The 23,663-nt window shown below is 50.5% G+C and overlaps 9 protein-coding genes across 9 annotated transcripts; 6 read left to right on the top strand and 3 right to left on the bottom strand.

Moving 5' to 3' along the window:
* Positions 1–679: 679 nt before the first annotated feature.
* On the top strand, positions 680–3,707 carry VTN00DRAFT_6748 (uncharacterized protein; the record flags this gene model as incomplete). The annotated part of the gene is made up of 7 exons (XM_069433418.1): positions 680–897; positions 1,066–1,265; positions 1,320–1,693; positions 1,748–1,828; positions 1,890–2,521; positions 2,576–2,764; positions 2,840–3,707. The coding sequence occupies 7 exons, from the start codon at positions 680–682 to the stop codon at positions 3,705–3,707; spliced, it is 2,562 nt and encodes an 853-aa protein (XP_069286802.1).
* Positions 3,708–4,772: 1,065 nt separating this feature from the next.
* Positions 4,773–6,341, top strand: VTN00DRAFT_6749 (uncharacterized protein; the record flags this gene model as incomplete). The annotated part of the gene is made up of 1 exon (XM_069433419.1): positions 4,773–6,341. The coding sequence occupies one exon, from the start codon at positions 4,773–4,775 to the stop codon at positions 6,339–6,341; it is 1,569 nt and encodes a 522-aa protein (XP_069286803.1).
* A 1,072-nt stretch (positions 6,342–7,413) lies between these two features.
* On the bottom strand, positions 7,414–8,974 carry VTN00DRAFT_6750 (uncharacterized protein; the record flags this gene model as incomplete). Its single annotated transcript, XM_069433421.1, has 3 exons — positions 7,414–7,451; positions 7,518–8,238; positions 8,306–8,974. 3 exons carry the CDS (start codon positions 8,972–8,974, stop codon positions 7,414–7,416), a joined length of 1,428 nt encoding a protein of 475 aa, XP_069286804.1.
* Positions 8,975–9,046: 72 nt separating this feature from the next.
* Positions 9,047–10,738, top strand: VTN00DRAFT_6751 (uncharacterized protein; the record flags this gene model as incomplete). The annotated part of the gene is made up of 3 exons (XM_069433422.1): positions 9,047–9,523; positions 9,586–9,690; positions 9,764–10,738. The coding sequence occupies 3 exons, from the start codon at positions 9,047–9,049 to the stop codon at positions 10,736–10,738; spliced, it is 1,557 nt and encodes a 518-aa protein (XP_069286805.1).
* Positions 10,739–11,033: 295 nt separating this feature from the next.
* On the bottom strand, positions 11,034–12,565 carry VTN00DRAFT_6752 (uncharacterized protein; the record flags this gene model as incomplete). Its single annotated transcript, XM_069433423.1, has 6 exons — positions 11,034–11,785; positions 11,838–12,134; positions 12,185–12,264; positions 12,317–12,322; positions 12,375–12,476; positions 12,525–12,565. The coding sequence occupies 6 exons, from the start codon at positions 12,563–12,565 to the stop codon at positions 11,034–11,036; spliced, it is 1,278 nt and encodes a 425-aa protein (XP_069286806.1).
* A 413-nt stretch (positions 12,566–12,978) lies between these two features.
* On the top strand, positions 12,979–16,284 carry VTN00DRAFT_6753 (uncharacterized protein; the record flags this gene model as incomplete). The annotated part of the gene is made up of 5 exons (XM_069433424.1): positions 12,979–13,852; positions 13,907–14,257; positions 14,314–14,400; positions 14,464–15,730; positions 15,798–16,284. 5 exons carry the CDS (start codon positions 12,979–12,981, stop codon positions 16,282–16,284), a joined length of 3,066 nt encoding a protein of 1,021 aa, XP_069286807.1.
* A 384-nt stretch (positions 16,285–16,668) lies between these two features.
* VTN00DRAFT_6754 (uncharacterized protein) lies at positions 16,669–18,975 on the bottom strand (the record flags this gene model as incomplete). Its single annotated transcript, XM_069433425.1, has 3 exons — positions 16,669–18,368; positions 18,638–18,833; positions 18,898–18,975. The coding sequence occupies 3 exons, from the start codon at positions 18,973–18,975 to the stop codon at positions 16,669–16,671; spliced, it is 1,974 nt and encodes a 657-aa protein (XP_069286808.1).
* Positions 18,976–19,385: 410 nt separating this feature from the next.
* Positions 19,386–20,694, top strand: VTN00DRAFT_6755 (uncharacterized protein; the record flags this gene model as incomplete). Its single annotated transcript, XM_069433426.1, has 2 exons — positions 19,386–20,567; positions 20,635–20,694. 2 exons carry the CDS (start codon positions 19,386–19,388, stop codon positions 20,692–20,694), a joined length of 1,242 nt encoding a protein of 413 aa, XP_069286809.1.
* A 2,627-nt stretch (positions 20,695–23,321) lies between these two features.
* On the top strand, positions 23,322–23,663 carry VTN00DRAFT_6756 (uncharacterized protein; the record flags this gene model as incomplete). Its single annotated transcript, XM_069433427.1, has 2 exons — positions 23,322–23,441; positions 23,505–23,663. 2 exons carry the CDS (start codon positions 23,322–23,324, stop codon positions 23,661–23,663), a joined length of 279 nt encoding a protein of 92 aa, XP_069286810.1.

Below are 23,663 nucleotides of genomic sequence, written 5' to 3' on the forward strand. Positions count from 1 at the left end.
GGAAGCACTCCTGAAACTCTGCTGAATCCAAGACCTTATATATAGCATCCCCAGGTTCTCCACGAAGGAAGGGAAAAGCACTGGCAGCTGGTGGACCGTCAACAAAGAAAGGATCTGTCTGGCCCGTCAGATCCCCCGCAGAAACTTCCCCGGACACGGGAGGTCCAGAACCAGAACTCTCTTTTTCTGAACATCCTTAAGCCCGATACCGAAAAGAAAGATCAACCGTGGTGTCCCGAAAGCCGAGTGTCTCGTCAACGGTGCCAGAGCACAGACGGAGCTGGCCCGGCCGGCCGCAATCGTCTTCCCCTCCCCCCGCATGACTTATCAGGCCACCTGGGCTTAGCAGCGCTGGCGTCTGTGACGATTCGCCATTCGTGTCCGAAATATCCATCTGATCCCTGTTCTCGACCTTTCCCCTTTGTTCTCGTTTCCCTTTGTGTGAGAAGAGAATCCCAGGTACCGCTCTCCTGGTATTGCGGTGTCGGATTTCCCCCCTCCGTGAAACTCAGTCCCGGCCATCTCAAGTTATGCTCATGCTTGCTTCTGGCTACTACTCCTTCGGTCATCCTCCCGACTTACCCGAGCTAGTCCAGTCTCTCATCCAGTCAGGGACTGAAATCCTTACTTTACCTTCCTAACCTGCCTACCTGCCTAAAGTGTCTAAGAGTCTTGAACGATGGATTCCAAGGACAGGCTCGATTCCACGCAGGTTATACGCCGCATGGATCATCAGGGGCCAGAGTTCCAACAGCGCCCGCGGAAGAGGGCCCGGTTGGCGTGTAACAGGTGCCATGATCGCAAGGTCCGCTGCGATGTGTCCGTTCAGGGCACGCCCTGCACGAACTGTCGGTTAGATAGCTGTGGATGTGTCGTTCGCTCGAATACTTCCAAACGGTAAGTCTTTTTTCTGTTTTGCTACACTGTCGTTGCTTACTAGATACGGATACCACATTAGTCGGTGACAGCTGTCACCGCTCAGTCCAAGCACATTTTCGGCACTGCCTTTTGCCTTGAGATTCCAATTGCATTTATCTATAGCCATAGCTAATAATACGATTGCAGTCGCATTGTGAGGAATCTGAACTTGCGTCCCGCACCGACGAAAGAAAACAATGAGTTGGTTCCGTCGGGTGTTCCTAGTCGGGGTTCTGTGTCTATCGACGAATCTGTATTGACTAGGATCCCCTTCCATGACTTCGCTTCGTCCGCTTCGTCTATCCCGACGTCGTCAAAGGATGTCATGCCGACGTTGCGGAAAGACAGTGAGTGCTTGCACTTTATGGTTGTACTTTTCGATACTGGCTGACATGTGACAGATGAGGGACGTATCGAGGGCCCTAAGACTCATCCATTGCACATTTCTAAGAGCATCCCTGACCCTGACACAGCCGAATTGCGCAGTGGCTCAAACATTATCTTTTCTTTTTACCGATTCCTGGAGTTGCGGGATCTGCCCAGCTTGCCTCCAGAAGATGTCAAGTTTCTCGAATTGAAAGGATGCCTTCACGTCCCGACAGGGCCGATTCTGGACGAATTCGTCCGTCAGTATTTCCTCCACGTGCACCCGTGCCTCCCTGTCATTGATGAGGCTCAATTCTGGCAAATGTATTCCCTTCGAGGGGGCAGATCGGGGAGGAATAGGTCAATTTCTCTCTTCATCTTTCAAGCGATGCTTTTTGCAAGTTGTGCTGTAAGGTTCTCTGATTTATACTTTAGTGCTACCGTTACTGAGATATGGATCTAGTTCGTGTCGCCCAGTACGATCAAGAAGGCTGGGTACCCAGATACGCGTACCGCGCGCAACACGCTGTATCGGCGAGCAAAGGTATATTTCCACTCCAGAACTATATATTTCGGTCGTCAGGAACTGACATACCCTGCCACAGCTTCTCTTTGACCTGAAAGCAGAAAACGACACTCTTACGAAAGGGCAGGGCGCCGTGCTATTAACTTACCAATGCGCCTCCATTGATTTGCATGCAGGATGCGGATGGCTTACGACTGCCATCCAGAATGCTATGGCCACCGGCGCCCATTTATATCGCCAGTTGAATGTTGACGACCCTCTTAGGTGCACAAAGAAACGACTGTGGTGGTCGATCCTCCTTCGTGACAGGATCATGCCCTTGGGACTGCGTCGGCACCTGCAGATAACCCCAGGATATTTCGATCTGGCCCTGGACACCATGAGCGAGGAGGATTTACGAGATGAAATTCACCAGTCAGCGGTCTACGATTTTAAAACAAAGAAGTTCCTTGCGAAGGTTCTTAATGTGCAATGTCAGCTTGCCCTGAAACTCACAAGACCCATCTCGATCGTCTACGCACCAGGTGGATTTCGGTCCGATTTCGCTTCGACAGAGGAGTTTGCGAAGGAGCTCGAAAAGATAGAAGCCACAAAGGACGATCTAGCTCAGTGGGCATCGGACGCCAGCGCCGCGCTCTCACCGATTCTGAATCTGGAGCATGTCCATGAGTCCGTCACTTTGTACACTGATCTGACATACATATATTACCAGTAGGTAAACCTCTCTACATAACGCCATCATAATGCTGACCTCTTTCCAACTAGTACCGCTCGAATTGCCTTGTGCCATCACGAGACACTGCTGATAGAGGCGCATCAAGCGCGTATGAAAGAGAAGTACCCGAAGAGACTGGAGAGTATAAGGGATGAACTGGAACATGCAACTCGTGGTGTAACCAAAAGAATGAAACAATTCATGTTGAAGGGGATAGCGCGACACCTCCCCATCAGTGCGTAAGTTGTCCATGTAATCACGATTGATATATTGACTATATTCCTTTGAATGAAGGTTTCTAACGTGAAGTCCAGCATTGCTTACACGGCACTGCCCCTTCTCCTAAGCGCATTGGACGTTAAGTTCTCCTCGAATAAGTCTCACAAATCTACACGTGAACATCGCCTAAATTACTATACGGACTTAAAATACTATACGGAAGCAATGCGCCTGTATCGGAGCCGCTACTGCGGGACCGACGATGTAGTAGCGTTTATCCAGCGTGTGCTTCAATTTGCCGAGATGCAGGGTAAATCGATTTATATCCAGTCCAATACGGCGGAATATAGGGAATCTGACGAATACGAGTCAGCCCCCACCCTCGCCAAGTCTCCTTTGGCATATGAGTCTTCAGATAGCCGGACGAGGAACTGGTGTGAGATCTTTGTGCGTCACCCTCGTTTCTACCTCCGCCTCTGTTTATCGCTCGACTACGCATTTGCGCGAGGGAAATATCCGGAAGAGAACGAGTTGCCGTTACTTGTCCGGGAATTCAATGTCGAAGACTCGGCGGTTACTGCAGCGAATACTACCGGAAAGGTAAACTCTAGCGTGGAGGAAGCAACGTCTTCTGTTCTTCGGACGCAGTCGTCTCCCAAAGTTGATGAACCTGTCGATAGTTTGAGATCTTCCGATCTCTTTGGACACGATAGAATAGATGAGAGTCCTGTGGTACATGCGAATACCGACACGGAACAGAAAACTACAAAGGTCGACAGCAGACATACCGTTCCTGGCAACGGCGATATGATTTTCCCGATTCTGGGATCCTTAGAACACGAACAGGCAGGAGAAGCGGTCAACCTGGACTTCCTAGAGCTGGGGCCCTGCCCTCAAGGAGCGCTCGATTCGTCTTGGTCTTACGCCATGTTTGAAGATATGTTTCGCATCTCTGCGGCCTAAATCAAGATTATATGATGGCCTGGCTGGCAGTGAAACAGCAATCACCGATGGAAAAGGGGACTAGGGAAAATCCGAAACCCAACTGGTTCGAGTTCTATAGTTTAATCTAATACTACTTATATGTTACAATCTTTTGGGAATGTCTCGTGTACAAGGGACCTTGTCTAGCTTCTGTTATGCAAATTTTGTGAGCAGCTGTGCTTGCGGAAAGTTGAATAACCAAATGCCGGGGATGGTGACAGGGGGCAGCGTACTACCGCGTGCTGCGGCCATGTGCCTAGTTCTGTTTCAACGGTGACAGCCAGGTTAATGCAATGCGGGAGTGAGTCGGATCCAAAGCGTCCAAAGACAGGCTTTTTTTTGGTGCCGCAACCTTGACATGGGGGAAATCTCAAATAGATCATAATTTACGACGCCCAAGCAAACATAGCCCTACAAGGAGTTAATGTCTGAAGTCAACACTTTCTAGTTTTTTTTTGTCCGACATTTCGGGAGCATTCGACTTCGTTTCCCTCTGTTTGCCTAAACGGGAATCATATGCATCGACGACCGCGCTGTTATCATCGTTCTCAATGACCTTTTTTAGTCGAAGTTTACCCTTGCTAGATAAGCAAACACGTTCCCCACTCCATTGACTGTGCCGCACACCTGCGATTATAGTGCAATATGCTATACCGGTTTCGCAACAGCCAGCAGAGATGTTAATTAATTTTGGGGATGCTGGAAACATGACGTGTACCGTAACACGATTAGTGTGTGTTTATATTGGAAAAGAGCCCCCGGGCTACGGTAACATGGTCCTATTCCATCTCAAACAAGGAAAATCCGAACTCTGTGTTCCCTGCTAGTATGTATATGTATACTTTTTACGCCGTACTTCTGTCCTGCCAAGTTCCGGACTAAATATCTCGTCTTGAGTTAATTGGCAGGCTCAGCCTGGACACCTTCATGGAGGACTTAAGGGTGGGTATAAAGCCGGTACGCACATCCCCCATTTTTTGAGGTGACACAGGTTCACCGCACTACTCCATTGCCATCACTTCTCCTGAGCGTTGACATGCCAATATGAAGGTAGTCGTTGGTTCTCTCGTGATTCTAATAGTTCTCAGGCTCATCTACGAGTACAAACGGGATCGACGTCTACCGCCTGGTCCTCGTCGCCTCCCTCTCATAGGCAATCTCCACCAGGCGCCTCAAGAACTTCCCTGGCTTACCTTCCACGAATGGAGCAAGAAATATGGCCCGATATTCAGCGCCCAGTTTGGCGGCCAAACCGTCATCATGATCACAGACGCCGACATCGCCAAGGAACTCCTCGACAAGCGAGGGAGCATTTACAGTGACAGGCCTCGCATGGTCATGGCAGGCGAGAATCTAACCAAGGGAATGCATCTGCTTCTCAGACGCTACGATGACCGCTACAAGCTGCACCAGCGCATGGAAGCACCTGTGTTGAGCCCCCGAGCCTCCCAGTCCTACCATCCCCTGCAGGATCTGGAAAGCAAGAAGGTCATGTATGACTTCCTTCACACGGCCGACTTCAAGAAGGTATTTGAACGGTACGCTGCGAGTCTCGTCTACTCCCTCGCCTACGGGTTCCGTCTGCACACGGGCGACGAGCAGGCGTTGATCGACGCCCATCGCGTGCAGGACAACTTTGCATATGCTGGACGCGTTGGGACATGGATCGTGGACGCCCTGCCGTTCCTGAACCATCTCCCCATGGCTCTGGCACCGTGGAAGAAAACCGCGGAAGAGTTCTTCCAACTCGAAGCTGCTCTCCACATGCGCAACATGCAGACCGGACTGTCCAGCAAATCGTGGAACTGGACCAAGGAATTCTCCAAATCCAAGGAGTCCAACGTGATGCCGCCTCTTGAGCTGGCCTACGACGTGGGCATCCTCGCCGACGCCGGCCTCGACACGACGGCGGTGCAGATGCGCATGTTCATCCTCGCATCCCTGGCCTACCCGGACTTCATCCCAAAAGCCCAGAAGGAACTGGACGACGCCGTCGGCCCCGACAGACTCCCCAACTTCGAAGACAGGGACCGCCTCCCTTACATCCAGGCTATCGTCGAAGAGATCCTGCGCTGGCGCACCATCATCCCCGGCGGCGTCCCCCACGCCACCCTCAAGGAAGACAACTACATGGGCTACCACATCCCCAAGGGTGCCATGGTCATCGGCCTCCACTGGTCCATGGCCATGGACGAACGCGTCTTCGAGAAACCTCTCGAATTCCGCCCCGAACGGTGGCTCGAACAGAAGAAATCCGAAGATGGCTCTGGAACCAACAACAGCGTCAGCACCTTCGGCTTCGGCCGCCGCATCTGCACGGGGCGCCACATCGCGCGGAACTCGATCTTCATCCTCGTCTCCCGTCTCCTGTGGTCGTTCAACATCAAGCACGCGGTCGACCAGGACGGGAAGAGGAAGGAAGTCAACGATATGGCGTTCACCTCCGGGTTCGTGTGGACGCCGTTCCAGTTCGAGGCGGTGTTCGAGCCGCGGAGCGAGCAGGCCCGGATGGTCGTCGAGAGGGAGTGGCTGACGGCAGAGAAGGATATCGATGTCCTGCTGGATGAGGTGCGGAGGAGGCAGATCAAGTTGGGGTTGGACGTGCGTGCTTAGAATTCAATAATTAAATTAGATGGGCAGCAGCAGCCACCCTTTTGCTCTTCTCTGGGATATGTATCTGTCTATATCCTACCTCACCTGTTGTACGGGAGGGAGAGGGATTGGGTTGCTCTATCTATCCGTCTGTGACATTTTTCATGGTCTAAACTACCTATGTATTTAACCTCACTCATCCAGTTCGGGTTGTGTAAGTTAGCTGAGATTCTTAATTCACTAAATATATATACAGTAGTCCGCAATAACAATAACGTGCTTGAGTCTTGATCTCTGAATGTAACTAACTACCTTAGGTATGTACCTTAGTATATTATATCCTGATCTCCATTGTGGTTAATTCTTTTTTCTTCCTCCACCTATTTCCAGCATATCACATCATAAAATAAATAGAGGTATTAATCGATCAGTTCACAATTTGCTCCCCCAAAACCATCTCAGTTTCAAAGTCAGTTAGTCAGTCAGTTCCATGTCGTTCTTCATTCATTCATTCATTCACCTATCAAGTTAGTCCAAATGGTCAGACTAGAACTTTACTTAAATAGATTGTAGAAAGACTTAAACTCTATCGTATAACCTACCTACCTAACCTACCACTCAGACTCCCGCCCTTCAGTTCTACAAGTAAATGTCGCAAAGACCTACATAGGATAGAAATCCATACTACAAGTCGCATCGCTGCCAGAGCTAACCATAAATAATATTTGCAACTCGAGTCCTTCGTCCTTCGTAGATCTTAGCACCAGCACCTTTGTCTAAGTAGACATGAAACAGTGATTGCTACGGGGTGTCTATACACAGGGGTAGGTTGATAAAAACATGTGAAGTTAAAAAAAGGATGCATGCCAGATATAACAGACGTAAAAGTGACAACGCCAATGCAAGGAAATCTACGCTAGGGATCGCTAGTAAGGCTAATCGAAGACGATATTGCTAATCGCATGGGCAAGCTCTAGCTCGTTCGGTGCTCTTCTTCCTTATCCGTTCCCAGTCACTACCACCATCCATGTTTTGGGCGCTGCTAAGTTTTAATAGGGTATTTTGTTAGTTACTGAGGTTCCCCGTCACGGGTTTATCGGTCGACCTCTCCGAATACAAGATCCATGGTTCCTGTCATATTGCGTCAGCTTCCATCCGAAAACAGAAATATATATAAAGATTAGGGGAGGGACTTACCGATGATAGCCACAGCATCTGCCAGCAGGTGGCCTCTAGAGACCTGGTCGAAACCACCAAGGTGGGCGAAACCAGGGGCACGGATCTTGCACCGGTATGGTCTCTCGCTGCCATCACTAACCAGGTACACACCCATCTCACCCTTGGGGGCTTCGATGGCGCTGTATGTCTCACCAGGAGGCACAGTGTATCCCTTGGTAAAGAGCAGGAAGTGGTGGATGAGAGCTTCCATGTTCTCCTTCATAGCGGCACGAGGGGGCGGGCTGATCTTGTAGTCCTCAACGCGGACAGGACCAGCGGGCATCTTGTTCAGACACTGGTGGATAATGCGGAGAGACTGACGGAACTCCTCCATACGGCAGAGGTATCGGTCGTAGCAGTCACCGTTAACACCGACGGGGACGTCAAACTCAACCTGGTCGTAAGCATCGTAGGGCTGCGACTTGCGGATATCCCACGGGACGCCGGAGCCACGGAGCATAACACCCGTGAAACTCATGTTCAACGCGTCAGCAGCGCTGACAACGCCAACGCCCTGGGTTCTGGCCTTCCAGATACGGTTGTCCGTAAGCAACTCCTCAGTTTCATCGATACGGTCACCGAACTGGGTGGCCCATTGGTAGATGTCGTCGAGAAGACCAAGAGGAAGATCCTGAGAGACGCCACCGGGGCGGACATACGCAGCGTGAAGACGGGCACCAGAGACTCGCTCATAGAATTCCTAAATCAACGAATTAGTCAGCGGATCAGTCCAATTCTCATTTTTACAAATTCGTGTGCTGACATACCATCAACTTCTCTCGTTCCTCAAAACCCCACAGGAAAGGCGTCAGCGCACCAACGTCCATAGCGTGGGAAAGGACGGACATGAGGTGGTTCAAAATGCGGGTCATCTCTCCAAACAAAGTGCGGATCCACTTGGCTCTCTCCGGGATCTCAATGTTCAGCAGCTTCTCAACGGCCAGTGAGAAGCACTGCTCGTTCGTCATCATCGAGACATAGTCCAATCGGTCGAAGTAGGGCAGGGCCTGCATGTAGGTCTTGTACTCGATCAACTTCTCGGTACCACGGTGCAGCAGACCGACGTGGGGGTCTGCGCGGACGATTTCTTCACCATTAAGCTCCAGAATCAACCGCAACACACCGTGAGCCGCGGGGTGTTGAGGACCGAAGTTGACGGTGTAATGACGGATCTTGCGATTGTGCCCTGCCTCGGACTCGAGCCCAGCAGCCCTCTCGGGGGGCTCCCCACCATTTACAGGACGCCCGAAAGTGGGATCAGTTGGGATAAGTCTTGTGGCCTGGTAGTTCGCGGGCTCAGCTTCAGCATAGTGTCGTGGGAGGGAGGTTGCTATCGAGCGGGTCCGGGCGAGAGGCACGGTTCTTGTCAGAGAAGAGGGGCGTATACATAGTCTTTTCGGCGTATTGCCGAGAAGGCGGGTAAATGATGAAGCCATGAGGAACGAGAGGGCGAACGGACAGAAGAGCTGGTGGTGCTCAACCCGGACGCACTCAATTGAGGGCCAGCGATGGAGCCTGGAGAAGAACCTGGGGACGTTGTTGACCCTGTGGAGAGAAGTTGGGGGAAGATGGGGTGCGATGCCACTGCGCTCTCCGGTACGGTCACGTGGGGCCCACGCTTACCGCGTCCGCTGGCCTTTTCCCGGCTCCTGGTTGGTCGAAAGGCCATTTATTTTGCACCCTACCCCGGCACGGCTACTCCAGACCCAGCAAGGCCCCATTTGAGGGGTACTTCGGGGACAGCGTATCACACAGTGCGAGCTGAGGTACCCACCCCTGCTAGCGTCTGGCCGAAGAGCTTAGCCCCACGCAGAATAGAGGGGTCTTGCCCGTCGCCCGGCCCGCGGGCAAAAAATATCGCCGTCTCCGACTCCAAAGAAATTATTATCGCAGATTTGAAGCTTCATAGCTCACCCCGCCGACGCCCCCAGCCAGCAGCCATGGCGCCCCTTGTTCCCTCGCAGGAGGAGCTGGATCGTAGAAAGGTATTGTTTATGAATTCCTTGTGCAGAATTTTTTTTCGCACCAAGCTAACCCGTGTGTACAGCTCGTTGGCATCAACGCAGAAACCGTCACCAACATCTCCTCGACGGATTTCCCGGGGCACTGGCCCGGCGAGTCGCACGAATGGTCGTTGAGTAAGTTCAAGAGAGTATGTTCCAACGTGTAAATATATTGAAAGATTGGCATTCCCTGCTGGATACTCACCCTTGGGGTACGTGCAGGACTTCCGCGTCGAATTCCACCGCAACGAGCCATTCGAGGCTTCATTCTCCCTGATCGGACTCGATGCCGCGATCGCGAACGCCTTCCGTCGAATCCTGATCGCCGAAATCCCCACCCTCGCGATCGAGTTCGTCTTCGTCCACAACAACACATCCGTCATCCAGGACGAAGTCCTCGCATCGCGACTCGGTCTCATCCCGCTCAAGGGCTCCATCGAGGGCATCAACTGGCTGCGCTGGTTCAAGAAACCGACCGAGGATGATCCGGAGAGCGGCAGCAGCCCCAGCGACTACAACACCATCGTCCTGCGCCTCGATGTCGAGTGCACGAAGAACCCGGACGCCGATCCAGACGAGGACGATCCCCGCAAACTCTACCACAACGCCCATGTCTACGCCAAGGACATCACCTTCCACCCGGTTGGTCGTCAGGAACAGTTCTTCTCCGGCGATGGTGCCATCCAGCCCGTGAATCCGGACATCCTGATCGCGAAGCTGCGGCCCGGTCAGAAGATCGAGATGGAGCTGCACTGCATCAAGGGTATCGGTGCGGACCACGCCAAGTTCTCGCCCGTCGCGACCGCGACGTACCGTCTGCTTCCGGATATCAAGATCCTGCGTCCGATTATCGGTGAGGACGCGAAGAAGTTCCAGAAGTGTTTCCCTCGCGGTGTTATCGGCTTGGAGACCATTACTCGGGAAGAGGCGTCTCGAGAGGGCAGTGGATACGAGGGCCATGCGGGCGAGCAGAAGGCTGTGGTCGTCGACCCCTTCAAGGATACCGTCAGCAGGGAGTGCCTCAGGCACGACGAGTTCAAGGACAAGGTCAAGCTGGGCCGGGTGCGCGACCACTTCATCTTCAACGTGGAGAGCACTGGCCAGTTCCCTAGTGATACCCTCTTCCTGGAGAGTGTCAAGGTGTTGAAGCTCAAGTGCGCGAGGTTGAAGAGAAACCTGAATGATCTGATGCGGTGAGGGGCATCTGAGCGGTTCCTCCATGATGCATAATCCTGGCGTTTTACGATTTCTTTTTTTCTTTTTTTCTTTCTTTTTTTCTTTCTTTTTTTTCCTTTTAAGCAGTCATAAAGGGGTGGCAGAGACCATGTTTTTTGGTACTGGCGTTTGGATGGGTGTACAAAAAAGCTGTAGATCTATAAATGAAGAGTATGTATTTGTGCAATCGCATTCACCTGGCCAGAAGTACTAAGAGTTGTGTTCTCATTGCATAACGTGTCTCATCTCACAAGTATACAGGATGTAGCTAGCTATCTCATTTGAAAACGAGCTTGAACCGGAAGTCGATGGTATAAGCAGGGTCGCTCACCGCAATCTCCTGCCCATCGGATACCAGTTCCTTCAGCTTGCGCCGCAGGTTGGGCTGAGTCTGCTCCTCCAGCTGCGGAGGGAAGCGCTGATAGAGGGTCTTCTCCTCTGTCCGCATGCTGGGCTTCTTCAGCTGCGCCTCCGCCCGCTCCCCGAGGCTCTCGATGAACGCTTCCAGTGTGTCCTCCGGATTCACGGTAATCGTCCGTGCGAGATTACCGCACACGGGGCAGTCAGGTTTCTGCTCGGCCGCGAAGGTGTAAGTGTAGACACCCTCTTCGCCCGCATACATCATGTAGTTCTCAAGATAGGGGTTACAAGATGTGGCAATCTTGAGACACTCAGACGTGGTAGATGCGGCGATCACTGCGTTGGTAGAGGCAATAGCGGGGATGATGTTCTTAACGACACCTTGCGTCATCTGGAATGTGACTCCGGGGATGTTGAACTGCTTCGCTCGTTCGAGAGCGGTGGTATAGATCCAGCCGATGTGCTCCATGTTGTCACTGTCGAATGGTTCATCTTTCCGTTTCTCCTGCCAGGCGATCTGGTGCGCCCATTCGATGCAGTGCTGTGGTTGACGCGGAATGGTTGCGATGGTGCAAAGAGGAACAGCCGCTCGAGGAGCGTGCATGTCAAGTTGACATTCGATACAGGATGTAAGAGTTGGGAGAATGACACGGGCCTGGCCCTTGAAACCTGTCTTATCGTGAGTATAGGGTAACATTCATCTGGTAAAGAGAGATGGTACCTTCCGTTCCACCGTCAATCAGAGGCTTCAGACTCTCTGGGTCTTCAGGGTCGACCATCCCAACGAGAGTGGAATTTATCCATCGACGAGCCTCGATACTGTCGAGGCCGCAGACTATGATCTTGAACTGCATGTAGTAATCCTCATCCTTGTCCTGGATCTTGCCAACGTATGGGGTAATCTTAACGCCTTTGACGCGCTTCTCTACGAAGGCAGCAGCAACCTCCGCCTTAGGTTTGCCTACATCAGACTGCCGGAACAGAAACTGGCGGTTGAGGTTTGAGATGTCAATAGTATCTGAGGCACGTCAGAAGTGATATAGAGAATTTCAGTAAGATAGAGCCTACCCATATCGATGACATGGATGTCTTTGAATCCAGACAGCGCAAGGTTCTTGAGAATCTCACATCCCAAACCTCCAGCTCCTCTGCATTACGTCAACAAATGTAGAAATGCAAGATGGGGAACGGAGAACGAACATGACCCTGATGAAAAATGTTAGGAATGAGCAGTAGATGCGGAGTCTGACCATCTTACAAGATCTTGGATGTCTCCAGAGCATTTATCGTTTCTGGGCCAGGAACCCAATCTTCATCGCTGAAGGGCCCGGGCTTGCTTAGGACCTTGTAAAGGTGCTTCCTGCGCCGTGTAAGTATAAAGGATGTAATCAGAGTCTGGGGTACTGACCATCGAAGCCGAGGGTCAATCTTTTTCAACAGGGAAGGCATCTTGAAGGTGTAATATCGTCAAGAAAACGAGTAGATAAAGAGAGTTGCACGGAGTGATTTGGTGCTCCAACCGTACTTGTTCCAGAGCCACGCGGAGTTGAGCTACGCACTTATGTGCAGTACATAGAGGATGTGAAGCTTGAGCAACACAGGACAGAAAGCATTAAAGCTTCTGTCTATTCGTTCAAAAAACAGACGTGGAAGCTTTGGACCACGATCATGCACTTAGTCGTGGTTCTGGTGCTTATAGACATTCGGTGACGGACCGTTGCTGCCGTTCATGATACGGGAGAGCAGAGGCACAGTGCACGTGACACGTGAGCTTCCTTACTGGCTCTCGCCGCCCAAACATCTCAAAACGATCTTCGAACTCTTTTACTTCGCCGTTGGCGACGAAATGCCAAGTTTGCAAAATGGAGGGACTTTTGACACCCGTAAAAACAGTCACGCGTGATGATCAGGCCCTTCTGAAGATATCGGATGAACACGATAAAGCCAAGAACATTTCTGGAACAGAGCCAAAGTCCCAGCCTAATGGTGATCCTTGCTCCCCGGACTATATTTTGGGCGTCCTGAAGTCGAAACCCGACCGTGACCAACTTTATGAAGTTCTGCAGACGTTGGATCCGGCCAACAAGGCCATAGCAAAACGAGCCTTCGATATCAGGATTCCAGGGCCGACAACAACCCAAGCTCTTCAGATATTAGTCAGCACTACGATTCCTGACCATTGGAACAGCCTTGAAGCGGACTCAGGGTCCCAAGCATCTCAGGGACAGAAGACAAAAGACCAAAAATTGAGAGCTATTTTGTTACGATGTCTCAGCAGTGTAGCTGGCATCAGTTCTCTAGTGGCTCAGTTACGCACCCTGCTTGGTACTCACAACTCCAAACCAGAGCATGACAAAGGCTCCGGCAGACGTCTTGTTATTCGAGATACCCTAGCCGTTCTCTCGGCTCTTTTGAAACCAGAAAATTTCCTTTTCCGTCTATATACAGACATTTATGCACTTTATGGAAATGCCACACAGCAACAAGTTGCTTGGAGAGAACTCATCTCTCTGGTTGCTGCGGGAAGAGTTCTCTCTACCGCAGCAGAAGCTCTGACGTCCATCAAAGACCTGGATCATCTAAAATCGATCTCTTGGGTTGGAGAAGGCTTCTCATACGCCTCTTGGCTGGGTCGTAACATATGTCATATGGTTTCCCAAATCGACACCAGTAACCAGGAGGCTTACAAGTCAGTGGCACTCGTCACAGGTCGGGCACTAAGCCTTGGATATATCGGTAATGTCCAGCCACTTGCAACTGTCTCTTTTTACGTTCTAACATTTGACACAGATCAGTTCGCCAGAGAGTTGTATTCTGGACTCCTCCATGATCAGGACGTCACAAGGCGCTTTACATTACTTCTGGATAACCTCCGTGGATCAGAACAGACAACTGTCTTGGAAGTCATTTTCCGTGATATTGAGAAAAATTATTTTGCAGGAGAGTTTTCTAGTGGCGCCATAGAAGAAAGTCTGGACAGTGAAGTCATCAGTGGCGTTGCGGCACTATGTTCAAGCATCGTTAGCAACAGACCGCTCTTGGAGGGCCAGATTAAGGAATGGCTTTCGACAGGAAAAGGAGGATCTATCCAGGGTATCGGATTGCGTCGTGCACTCTTTGCAGTATTTTCAGACGGGCAAGGTGAGGATATACCGTTGGGACTCGGCTATGTGGAACACTGCTAATATTTTGGACAGACACACTGATGGATCTATTCACGAAGAGTCTTGAGAATTTCGGGGATAAATTCTATATAAAGCACATGCCAATGCGGATTCAAGAGGGTTCGTCTAACATGCTCCAAGGGAATCTCCCTAGAGAGTGTTGTTTTTACTGACTTATTTCAGCGAATGCTCAAGCTGTCCTTCTAGCCGCTAGCTACATTAGTCGGTCCCTTCCCACCGCGATTCGGGAAATAGGACGGTCAAGTCTCTATCTCAATGCAGTCTCAAATCGCCTAGCTGCTTCCTCCACTAGATCCCGCTTCCTAGGGATGGTAGTTGGCATGGCGATTTCGCAACAGATCGAGCCACCAGGAAAAGCCATGAAGTTCGATCTGGAAGAGATGGAAAGCGAAGAGGCTAAGTGGTATCTGAATCTTGTCAACGTCAAAGACAGCGTTGGCTCAGCGGAAACACTGAAACTTAAGAAACTGAGCGAGACCCAACGAAAGCCAAAGGAAGCGAAGAAGGATATATCGTCCCGCCCCTCGAACCGTGTCCGATCACAACCAGGTGGTCACACCTCAAAGGTTGTCTCTATAGAAGAGATAACCGAGGATTCAGAAAAGGAAGAGGAAGAAGACGACGATCTTATTCCTTACGAGAAGCCAGACTCGGACGCTGAAGACTCCGAGGACGATCCGACATTGATTAATCGTTCAAAGCCAACTGCACCGGTTTATATTCGCGACCTAATAGCTGCCCTCCGCAACACGGAAAATGTGGACCGCTATCACCTAGGAATCATAACCGCCCCTTCCCTGATCCGCCGTAAGACTGCCTTCGGTACTGAGCTCGCTGAACAAGCCGAAGAGTTGGCTCTAGTCATCGTTAGCCTTCAGGACAACTACAAATTGCCAAAGTTCCACGAGCACAGGCTTCAGAGCATGATTGCATTACTCGTCTCTCAACCTCTCAAGATGGGACGCTGGTTCTCGGTAACTTTCTTCGACGCAGACATATCTCAAGCTCAGCGATCGACTATCCTCACAGCACTGGGCCTCAGTGCCCGCGAACTGGCAGGATACGGGGAGGAGGACGCGAAATCCATGGGACTCCCAGCCTTACCGGACACATCGTTCCCTTCCAAGAAGCTCCCGGAGAATGTGCAAGCGATGTATCTTACGGACGAATCACCCATTGAGAATCTCACCAAGAAGCTCTCGCAAGCCTCTTTACAGCCGCTGGCATTGAACGCCGCAGATTCTCTTACGGGACCAAACGCACTCAAGGTGCGGACATTCTCGTCACGGATGGATGTCGAAAAGAGACGTCAGCAGCGCGAGGCACAGCGGAAGAAGTCGACCCAGAAAGATCTCCACAGAGTGCTCTCAGAGGGATATTTCTATCCCTTGACTGGCCGCTTCGTTATGATGATGATACAGTCCACATCGTAAGTTCTCCCATCACGTACATGGACGTGTATCCCCCTTCTGGACCTAGGCTAACGGTGACACCAGATCATCATCACCATCCTACAATCCCTTCCTAACACCCCACCTCCTCCGCCTCTTCCTCCAAACCCTCACTCTCATCCTCTCCACCCTCGGTCCACACACACCTTCCCTCCCGAGCCTGACCCAGGAGACCCTCACCCTCCTTTTATCCCTCCACACCCTTCCTGTCTCAACTGAACCGACCGTCCTTCCAGCCCTCCTTTCTCTCTTCCTCGCAATCCTCGACCTGAACGTCGCATCAGGCACTTCTGGCGAAGAAAGACTGATCACGGAACACGCGACGCAAGTGATGGAACTGCGCGAGTGGGTCGGGGAGGTGTTTGACAGGGCTCCCGTGGCGGCGAAAGGTAAAGGTAAAGATGCAGCGGCAGCAGCTAACGACGAGGAGCAAGTGAAGATGCTGGCTGCAGGGATCATGGTGATGTTAGGAGAGGTTCTGGAGAGATACCAGGGGCGGTTGATGGGTGTTAATATTGGGTTTAAGTATTAGATTAGATTCGAGGGGTTTTCTACATATCGTCTTGTAATCCGAGTTTCGATTTTTGGAAAAGGAATCAGTTCAAGGGGTTTAATAGATTAACGCGTGTCACTCGTAGCTACTTCATGTTCAAGTAATAGACTGCATCAAGATATTTACAGCTTACTAATAGGACTTTCGAATGTAAAGTTCTGCATCAAAGCTACAAGACACGGAAAATAATACGGAGTCCGTGGAATATGGCAGTATCCTTCAAGGCATGACCAGTAGTAATTGGCATGCAATTACGATAGGGTCGTGACGAAAAATAGAATGTGCCTCGAAAACATTAGGAATAAACGCCTACGTAAAAGTCGTCACTAAACTGGAGAACAAATACTGCCGTAACATCCAAAGCTATTGCGCTGACTTCGTAAAAGTGCCCTTCTCAATCGCGGCCTCCATCATCTTGTCCCCACTGATGATACTGGTCGTGCAGATGACAATCTTCCTCCGAGGTGCTTCCTGGCGTGCGATGAATCGCAAAGCTGCAATCTCAGTGAATGTGATTCCGCCTAGGAAGAAGACGTATACTGTCTTGACACCACCGTTGCCGCTGAGCGTCTGTCGCGCCCTGACCGCCTTGTCGTCGCCCTTCTGAACAATGCTGAACGTCGTGCCGCGGGCGCTCTTGACAACGTCCTCGAAGCCAAGCCAGCCAGGGGATGCGGTACTTGCGGTGCTCGCGGCAGCGGGAGCTGACCCACCCTTGGTGAGGGACAATACGTAGGGTTTTTGGAGAACGCACTGCACGAGACGTACACTGAGCGGTGCGAAGCCGCTATACACGTAGGCAATGTCATTAGGATCCTTCTCACTGACTTCCTCAACTACAAGCCGGAGATTCTTTCGAAGATAGCTGTAATTTGTCTTCGTCCCTGTCTGAGCACCACCACTGGGAAGCAACATGGCAGTTGCAGAGGAGCGAGGCTGAAGGAGCTCCATCTTCTCCAATGAATGGAAAGTTAGCAAATGCTGGTATCCGTATGCCTGCAATATCTGCCGCTTAAAATTCTCCAGATCTCGTTGTCGAAGTCCACCGGACATACAGGACTCAAGGCAGAGCAAGCGAAGAACACTTTTCAACGGAACACCCCTAGCGATTAGCTCCTCGATAGTGTCATGTTGGTATGTCGGATCCGAGCCGGCGGCATTATTCTGCTGCACTTCGAGAATTTTTCTAAAGACATCTGAGCGAGTTTGTCTCATGATATCTTCTGCAAGATTCGTGTGAATTTTGAGACTTTGATGCTCAAGCTGATAGGCCGGCAGCTTGTTCACAAACTCGCGGAGCTCTGATGTCGTCTTAGCTGCATGACGTTGTTGATAGTCGCTCTCCAAGCGACGAGCAACCTTGTTCAACAGATCGCCAACTATCGCGAAGTTTGCATCTCGAAGTTGGCTAAAAAGTTGGTCGGAGGAATCCAACTGGATCTTCCGCTTCTTAGCTAGTGAGGCACTCGAAGACGATCCCTGGGAAGGTTGAGGCGCGGGTGCAGCACCAACTATGCTTGAATCGACATCTGTTTGGTTATTCTTTATGCCAAAGAATTCGTCTATCAGCCCTTCGTAAGTAAGCTGCGTGAGCAAGACGGTGCCAAAATCCACCTCTCGATCGATAATGATTAGATTTTCGATTGTTGCGCTAGGGAGAAGACCTCTGCCAGCAGGATCATTAAGACCAGAGGTTTCCTCAGCGTCGAGCTCTTTTCTCATCCGCAATAGCAGATCTGCCAGCCGTCGTGCGTTATCACCCTTACCGACGATGCGGGGAAAGAAACCATGTCTTTGCTGGATCTGCATAAGGGCTTTGGCTGCAAGAAAAATAGAGCCAGGATCCTTGTGCAAGTAAAGATCGCCGAAGGAATCCTCCAACTCCAGAGACAGAACGTCCTGCTCGAGAGGGAAAAAGTATAGCGGCAACTCCGCAATATTCACATCTCCGATTATTCCTGCATCCTCCAGGATCTTATTGCTTACACGCGTCCTTCTCGGGACCCAGAAAATGGAGAATTCATGCTCAATATTGCCGTTCTGCTGTAGCCGCTTTACCTGCTCTGAATTACCAGTAATGTCAGCACATACTGATGGCATTCAGTCTGAGAGGAGTAGAGAAAGAAAGCCATAGGGATGTGCTGTGTATCCACTTGAGATCAATCTAGGGAGCTTGACTGACTACGTAGAGTGGGAAGGCGTCTGCGTAATCTACTTGAAGTCCCATCGGCAAGAGCAGGAGGGTCCTTCAGAGTATTGTGCAGGGATCTTACAAAACAGCAAAGAAGAAGGACTGTCATGCTACTAGAAGAGAAAATAGACAGGAACGTACCGGCAGTCGTCTGTACCTGACGTGCCTTCTCGGCGTGGACGATAAACACGATATGGCGCTGCGAAGAATCGACATTGGCATTCTCGAGCAGAAACACCCTGTCTACACCATACTCTTGAAGAACGGAAAACTTGACGAGAAGCCCGACCGGACCAGCCAGATCCTTGCTTATGACAAGATTCTTTTTACCTCGAACCTGCACAACCAGTCAGCTCGAAAATCGCTCGGATGTGTACCGGGGGGACTGCTGCCTTACTCACGCCTTCGAGGAGAGTCAAAAGGTCCCTCCGCGCTTTGTCCCTGATGTGGTCTGCATCAGACCCTGGGTGAGGGGCCATGGCTGTGGTGGAGGACCGTGTGCTGTGGTCAAGCAGCAGCTGTGTCGGAGCATCGAAGGGAAAAGAAGCTCGACGTCTGCGGCTCGAGAGGAAGAAGCGTCCGCCAGTGCGGTCTAGCCCGATGCGGCCTGGTCCAGACACAGCCGCCTGCGCCACGGGCCTCGTAATATTACCGTGTTAGCCGTTACGCACGCCGCGCCAGCCTCGTGCGGATCTCCGTCGCCCGCACCGCTATTGGGCCGTACCTGTATTACCGCGGTGGTCTCGACTCCGCCATGTCTCAAGATAACTCCCCTGAACCAGGCTGAATGCTGTCTCATTATTTCACAAATCTCATCCTCTTCCCTCCTCATCACTTAATCCTTCTTTTCCTTCCTCTCATATTTCCCTCTTGACCTCCCTGGCCCACAATGAAGAAATTCGGCTTCAAGAAGTCCGGGGATGCGGACGAGGACTTCAACAGACGAGCGCTCTTCGGCTCCAGATCGAAGAGCAAGAGCCCGGCGCCTCCAGCGAACCCTTACGCCCAGCCTATCCCGATCGACCCGTATACAAGAGCCAAGATAAATGTAGGAGTCGCTCCTGTGCCTGAGGGCTATGATCAAGGCCCTGACAAGAAGGGTCCTCCCGCTGGCCCTCCGGCTGGCCCTGCGGGTGGATACAGCGCCCCTGGCTATGGACCCAATCGATTCGGCAACCAGAGCGGATACGGAGGTGACAGATTTGGTGGTAGTTCTGGATCCCGCGGCCCTGGCGGCTACGGGGGACTGGGACAGGTAGACCCCAATGACCCGGGGGCCAGTGACGCAAACAGAGAGGCGCTGTTTGGTGATGCAAGAGAGAGAATGGAGCAGCGGAACCAGGGTGATGCTCCGCCTCCTTATAGTCAAGGGTCTAGCGGCTTTGGTGGCGGCTACGATATGAGCACATATCAGGAGAGACATCTCACTGCGGAGGAGGAAGAGGAGGAGGAAGTTCAGGCTGCTAAACAGGAGATCCGAATGATCAAGCAGGGAGATGTTGCTTCCACGCGGAATGCTCTCCGCGTTGCTGCGCAAGCAGAGGAGGTCGGCCGTAACACGCTTGCCCGTCTGGGAGCGCAAGGTGAACGGATCCACGACACGGAGCGAAGCCTCGACGTCGCTGCGACCCAAAGCCGCATCGCTCAGGAAAAGGCCAAGGAGCTGAAGACGCTGAACCGGAGTATGTTCGCGGTGCACGTTTCGAATCCGTTTACGAGCGCCCAACGACGTCGGGAGCGTGACGAGCAGATCATGAACACCCACAGAGAGGAGCGTGCGATTCGTGAAGGTACACGCCAGGAGGCTTTCCGTACTGGCCAACGGATGGATCGTACCTTCAGAGAAATCGAGAAAGACGGCAAGACAGCGGGAGGGAAAGCTAAGCGCAACATGACGGAGCGTGCCAAGTATCAATTCGAGGCCGATAGCGAGGATGAAGCCATGGAGGATGAGATCGAGCAGAACTTGGAACTTCTGTCTGGTGCTGCCGGCCGTCTGAATGGTCTAGCTCGTGCGACTGGACGGGAGCTCGACGAGCAGAACAGGCACTTGGAGCGTATTATGGGCAAGGTGAGTCTCAGCTATTGGGAACCATATTTCGTGGAGATAGTCTGCATGCTAACATCTTTCCCCTCAGAGCGACTATGTGGACGACCAGATCGCCATGAACCGCGCGAGGCTCGACCGTATTCATTAGACCATATCATCGTTTGCTTGTGTATAGTTCTGCGGAGCTTTGTCACCCTGGCGGTATCAGGCTCAGTAATAATCTTGAGGATTCATATTACCACATATTTCTTAGCGGCGTCTGTTGGTGTTTTATCATGGTTTTCTTATCTCGTCCTATCACCTAATAAATACCAATGTCGAAGCGGTGTCCGAACATAACGGCATAGTTTATCTTCCTGTATGGAACCGATAATTAGACGTTCGATTGTCTGGGCCTGTGTACGGGCCGGCAGGATTCTGCGGGGTGCGACACTCATTAACACCGTAGTCCCACCATTCCGTCAACTTTCAAGTCAACGACCAATCCGACATGGAAGGCATGACCTTAATTCCATTTCTGAATACAGTGCCGAAGACCATAGTTGGGATTGCATTGCTCTTCAAAGAGACGTTTTCCATCTACAATGGTGGGCGTTGCACAACTAACGAATCCCTGGGCCCTAATGTAACGTAGGATTTGGAAACTAATCTAAAAAGCCCGGCCTCTAAAGTAGTTAAATAAACCCAGAGGTCCCAAAGGCCAGGTTAGAGCGGCCTATGTAGTATAGTATCTAGACACATATCTTCCCAGGTTCCTACAACCTCATCTCTACCTTCAAGGATAGCGGTCCTCAAAAGGCCAGGTTTTGTCAACACTCCGGGCAGGTCGCTAGCGGCTTGGGCTCTTAAGGCTAAGGTACTGGCTTTCTTATTTCTAGTTAAGAATAGATGAATTGACTATACGTATTTTATTCGATTTATAACCGTAAGAATTCCGCATTGTAGGTATGTAATATATACATGCAGCGCAATCACCTGTGGTACTCTCCCAAAAAAAAACTCATGGATTTCGGCTGGGACATCCCCTTGATATCCTTGTTCCCCAATGATATATCTCTCGAGGAGATTCGGAGGGTTGAAAGTGGCTGTATTTCTGTAGTCTTCGATCCAGAGAACATGCCTGCAGAACTTCTGTCGCCAGATGCGTGTTGCTGCGATCCCAACCGCTTTGTTCCATGTGTCCCAGATCCTTGGGACTTGCTTGAAAATAGACCCAGTTGTGATCATCTTGATATATCAGCAAATTGCAGGGGAAAAGAGAAAAAAATGGAAGAATCAGTGTAGAAGCTGGAAAAGAGAGATGGTTCAATGTGCACATATATAGTTAAGTCACACAAATTTCCAAAGGACTACTTTGTCCTCACTCTGGTTACCTGAGAGCAACACTATCTTGTGATGACTAGAAGTCTGTGGACCACTGAGTCTTGCTTGATATAGTCTGCATAAAACCAGTCACCTTTCCAGAGCAACTAATTCCTACTAAAGCTAGTTAGAATCAGTAATCTGGGATATGGTCCACTAAAGACTGAACGGCACTCACCATTAGGGGTGTAGTTGTTGTCCTCATTACTGCTAATTGCTTTCTCATCAAGCTAGACATATTCCTCACAGTCACTAACATTCCAAAGTTCATAAAGATGTCAAACCATTGGAGTCAATGATCTTGGTGTGAAGATAAAGTGCCAAATTCTATCCCCCATCTCCACTTGTTGCTTTTGCATTTTATACTTGTGTATTTACTTAATACTGTACGTCACCAAGCACCATTTTATAAGCATCAAGTGTTTTGTCTCCTCTGTCTTGGTACTCTGGGTGCTGTATATACTTGCCAGATATCTTGTCCCAAAATTTCTCAATGCCCATGGGAATGATACGGCTGACCGCTTGCGTTATGTGGATATTGCTATATTGTTTTATCCTATATCACCCAGGCAGTGCGTCGAAAATATGGGCCTGACAACAGATTGAGGTCCAATCTACAAAGATCTTGCTCCTGAGGGCCGGATTCCTCCACTTTATGGCGGTGAAGCCAGGAATACAGGAATCCAAGTATTATCTATGTGGTGAATACCTAGCTATGTCTTGATAATTTTTGAAAAGAGAATGACTCATTACCACCGCGATAGCATCCTTATCTTCACAGCTTACAGAGAGCATTTGAGAACTCATCCCATAACTAAGGTGCAACTGGTGCTCATTTTGTCCATGTCATGTCCTCATACCCCAAGAAAGTGAGGAAGATTCTTGCTGCTTTCATTCTTTTTACCGAGCCTGGAGTTTGAAGGAAATCCCAATGTTCATATCCCTAAGCTCTCCAACAAATATTGTGTGGCTTTATTTTCTATTTTTCAGATTTAAAGTACTTGGACTAGCCTTTAATCCTGATGTTACGGCACAGCCTAGGAATCTCCAACAGGGCGGTGAGGGGAGGATCCATCACGTGACAATGGATCAAATCAGCGGGAATGATCCATCTGGATTCTTGATCCAACCTGACCTTTGATCCATCCATAGTCATGATCCACCAGATAGGTGTTTCTGGATAGAACTCATCATGTATATAAGATGCTCCTTAACCATGGGGATTAGGACCCTGTGGTCAACTCAAATAGCAATCCTAATGGTGACATTGCTAGTAACAGCCTATTAACTATCTTTTCCCTTGTCTTCTGTCCTTCAAGATAAACCCAACAAGCCTCTGCCTAGGAAGTCTTAGGCCCGCCGTTACACTTTGACCACCTTTCTTGCAGAAGACAGGCAGGAAAAGAAGCAAAAATGGAGGATATCACCCCTCAGGAAGTTGTTCAAGCTCTTAGAGAATTGCAGAATCAGGTCAGCCAGTTGGAGAATCAGCTGCAAGAAAGAACTGGTGAGAACACCACCCTTAGGGAATGGGTTAACCAGCTGCAGAATGAACTACAGAACCAAATCAATGGAAATACCTGACTCCAGGAACAGATATGTCTACTGAAACAACAGGCTGAAGCAAGCACAAGCCACATATCAAACCTGACAACCCAGAATCCTACTGACAATGATGTCAACTCCAAGACTAAGATTGTGAAACTGGATCTCTACTATGGTGACCAGAAGAAGCTGCAGACTTTCATCTCTTAA

This window comes from Thermoascus crustaceus (assembly GCF_041956765.1).
Source record: "Thermoascus crustaceus strain CBS 181.67 unplaced genomic scaffold VTN00scaffold_4, whole genome shotgun sequence".
NCBI lineage: Eukaryota > Fungi > Ascomycota > Eurotiomycetes > Eurotiales > Thermoascaceae > Thermoascus > Thermoascus crustaceus.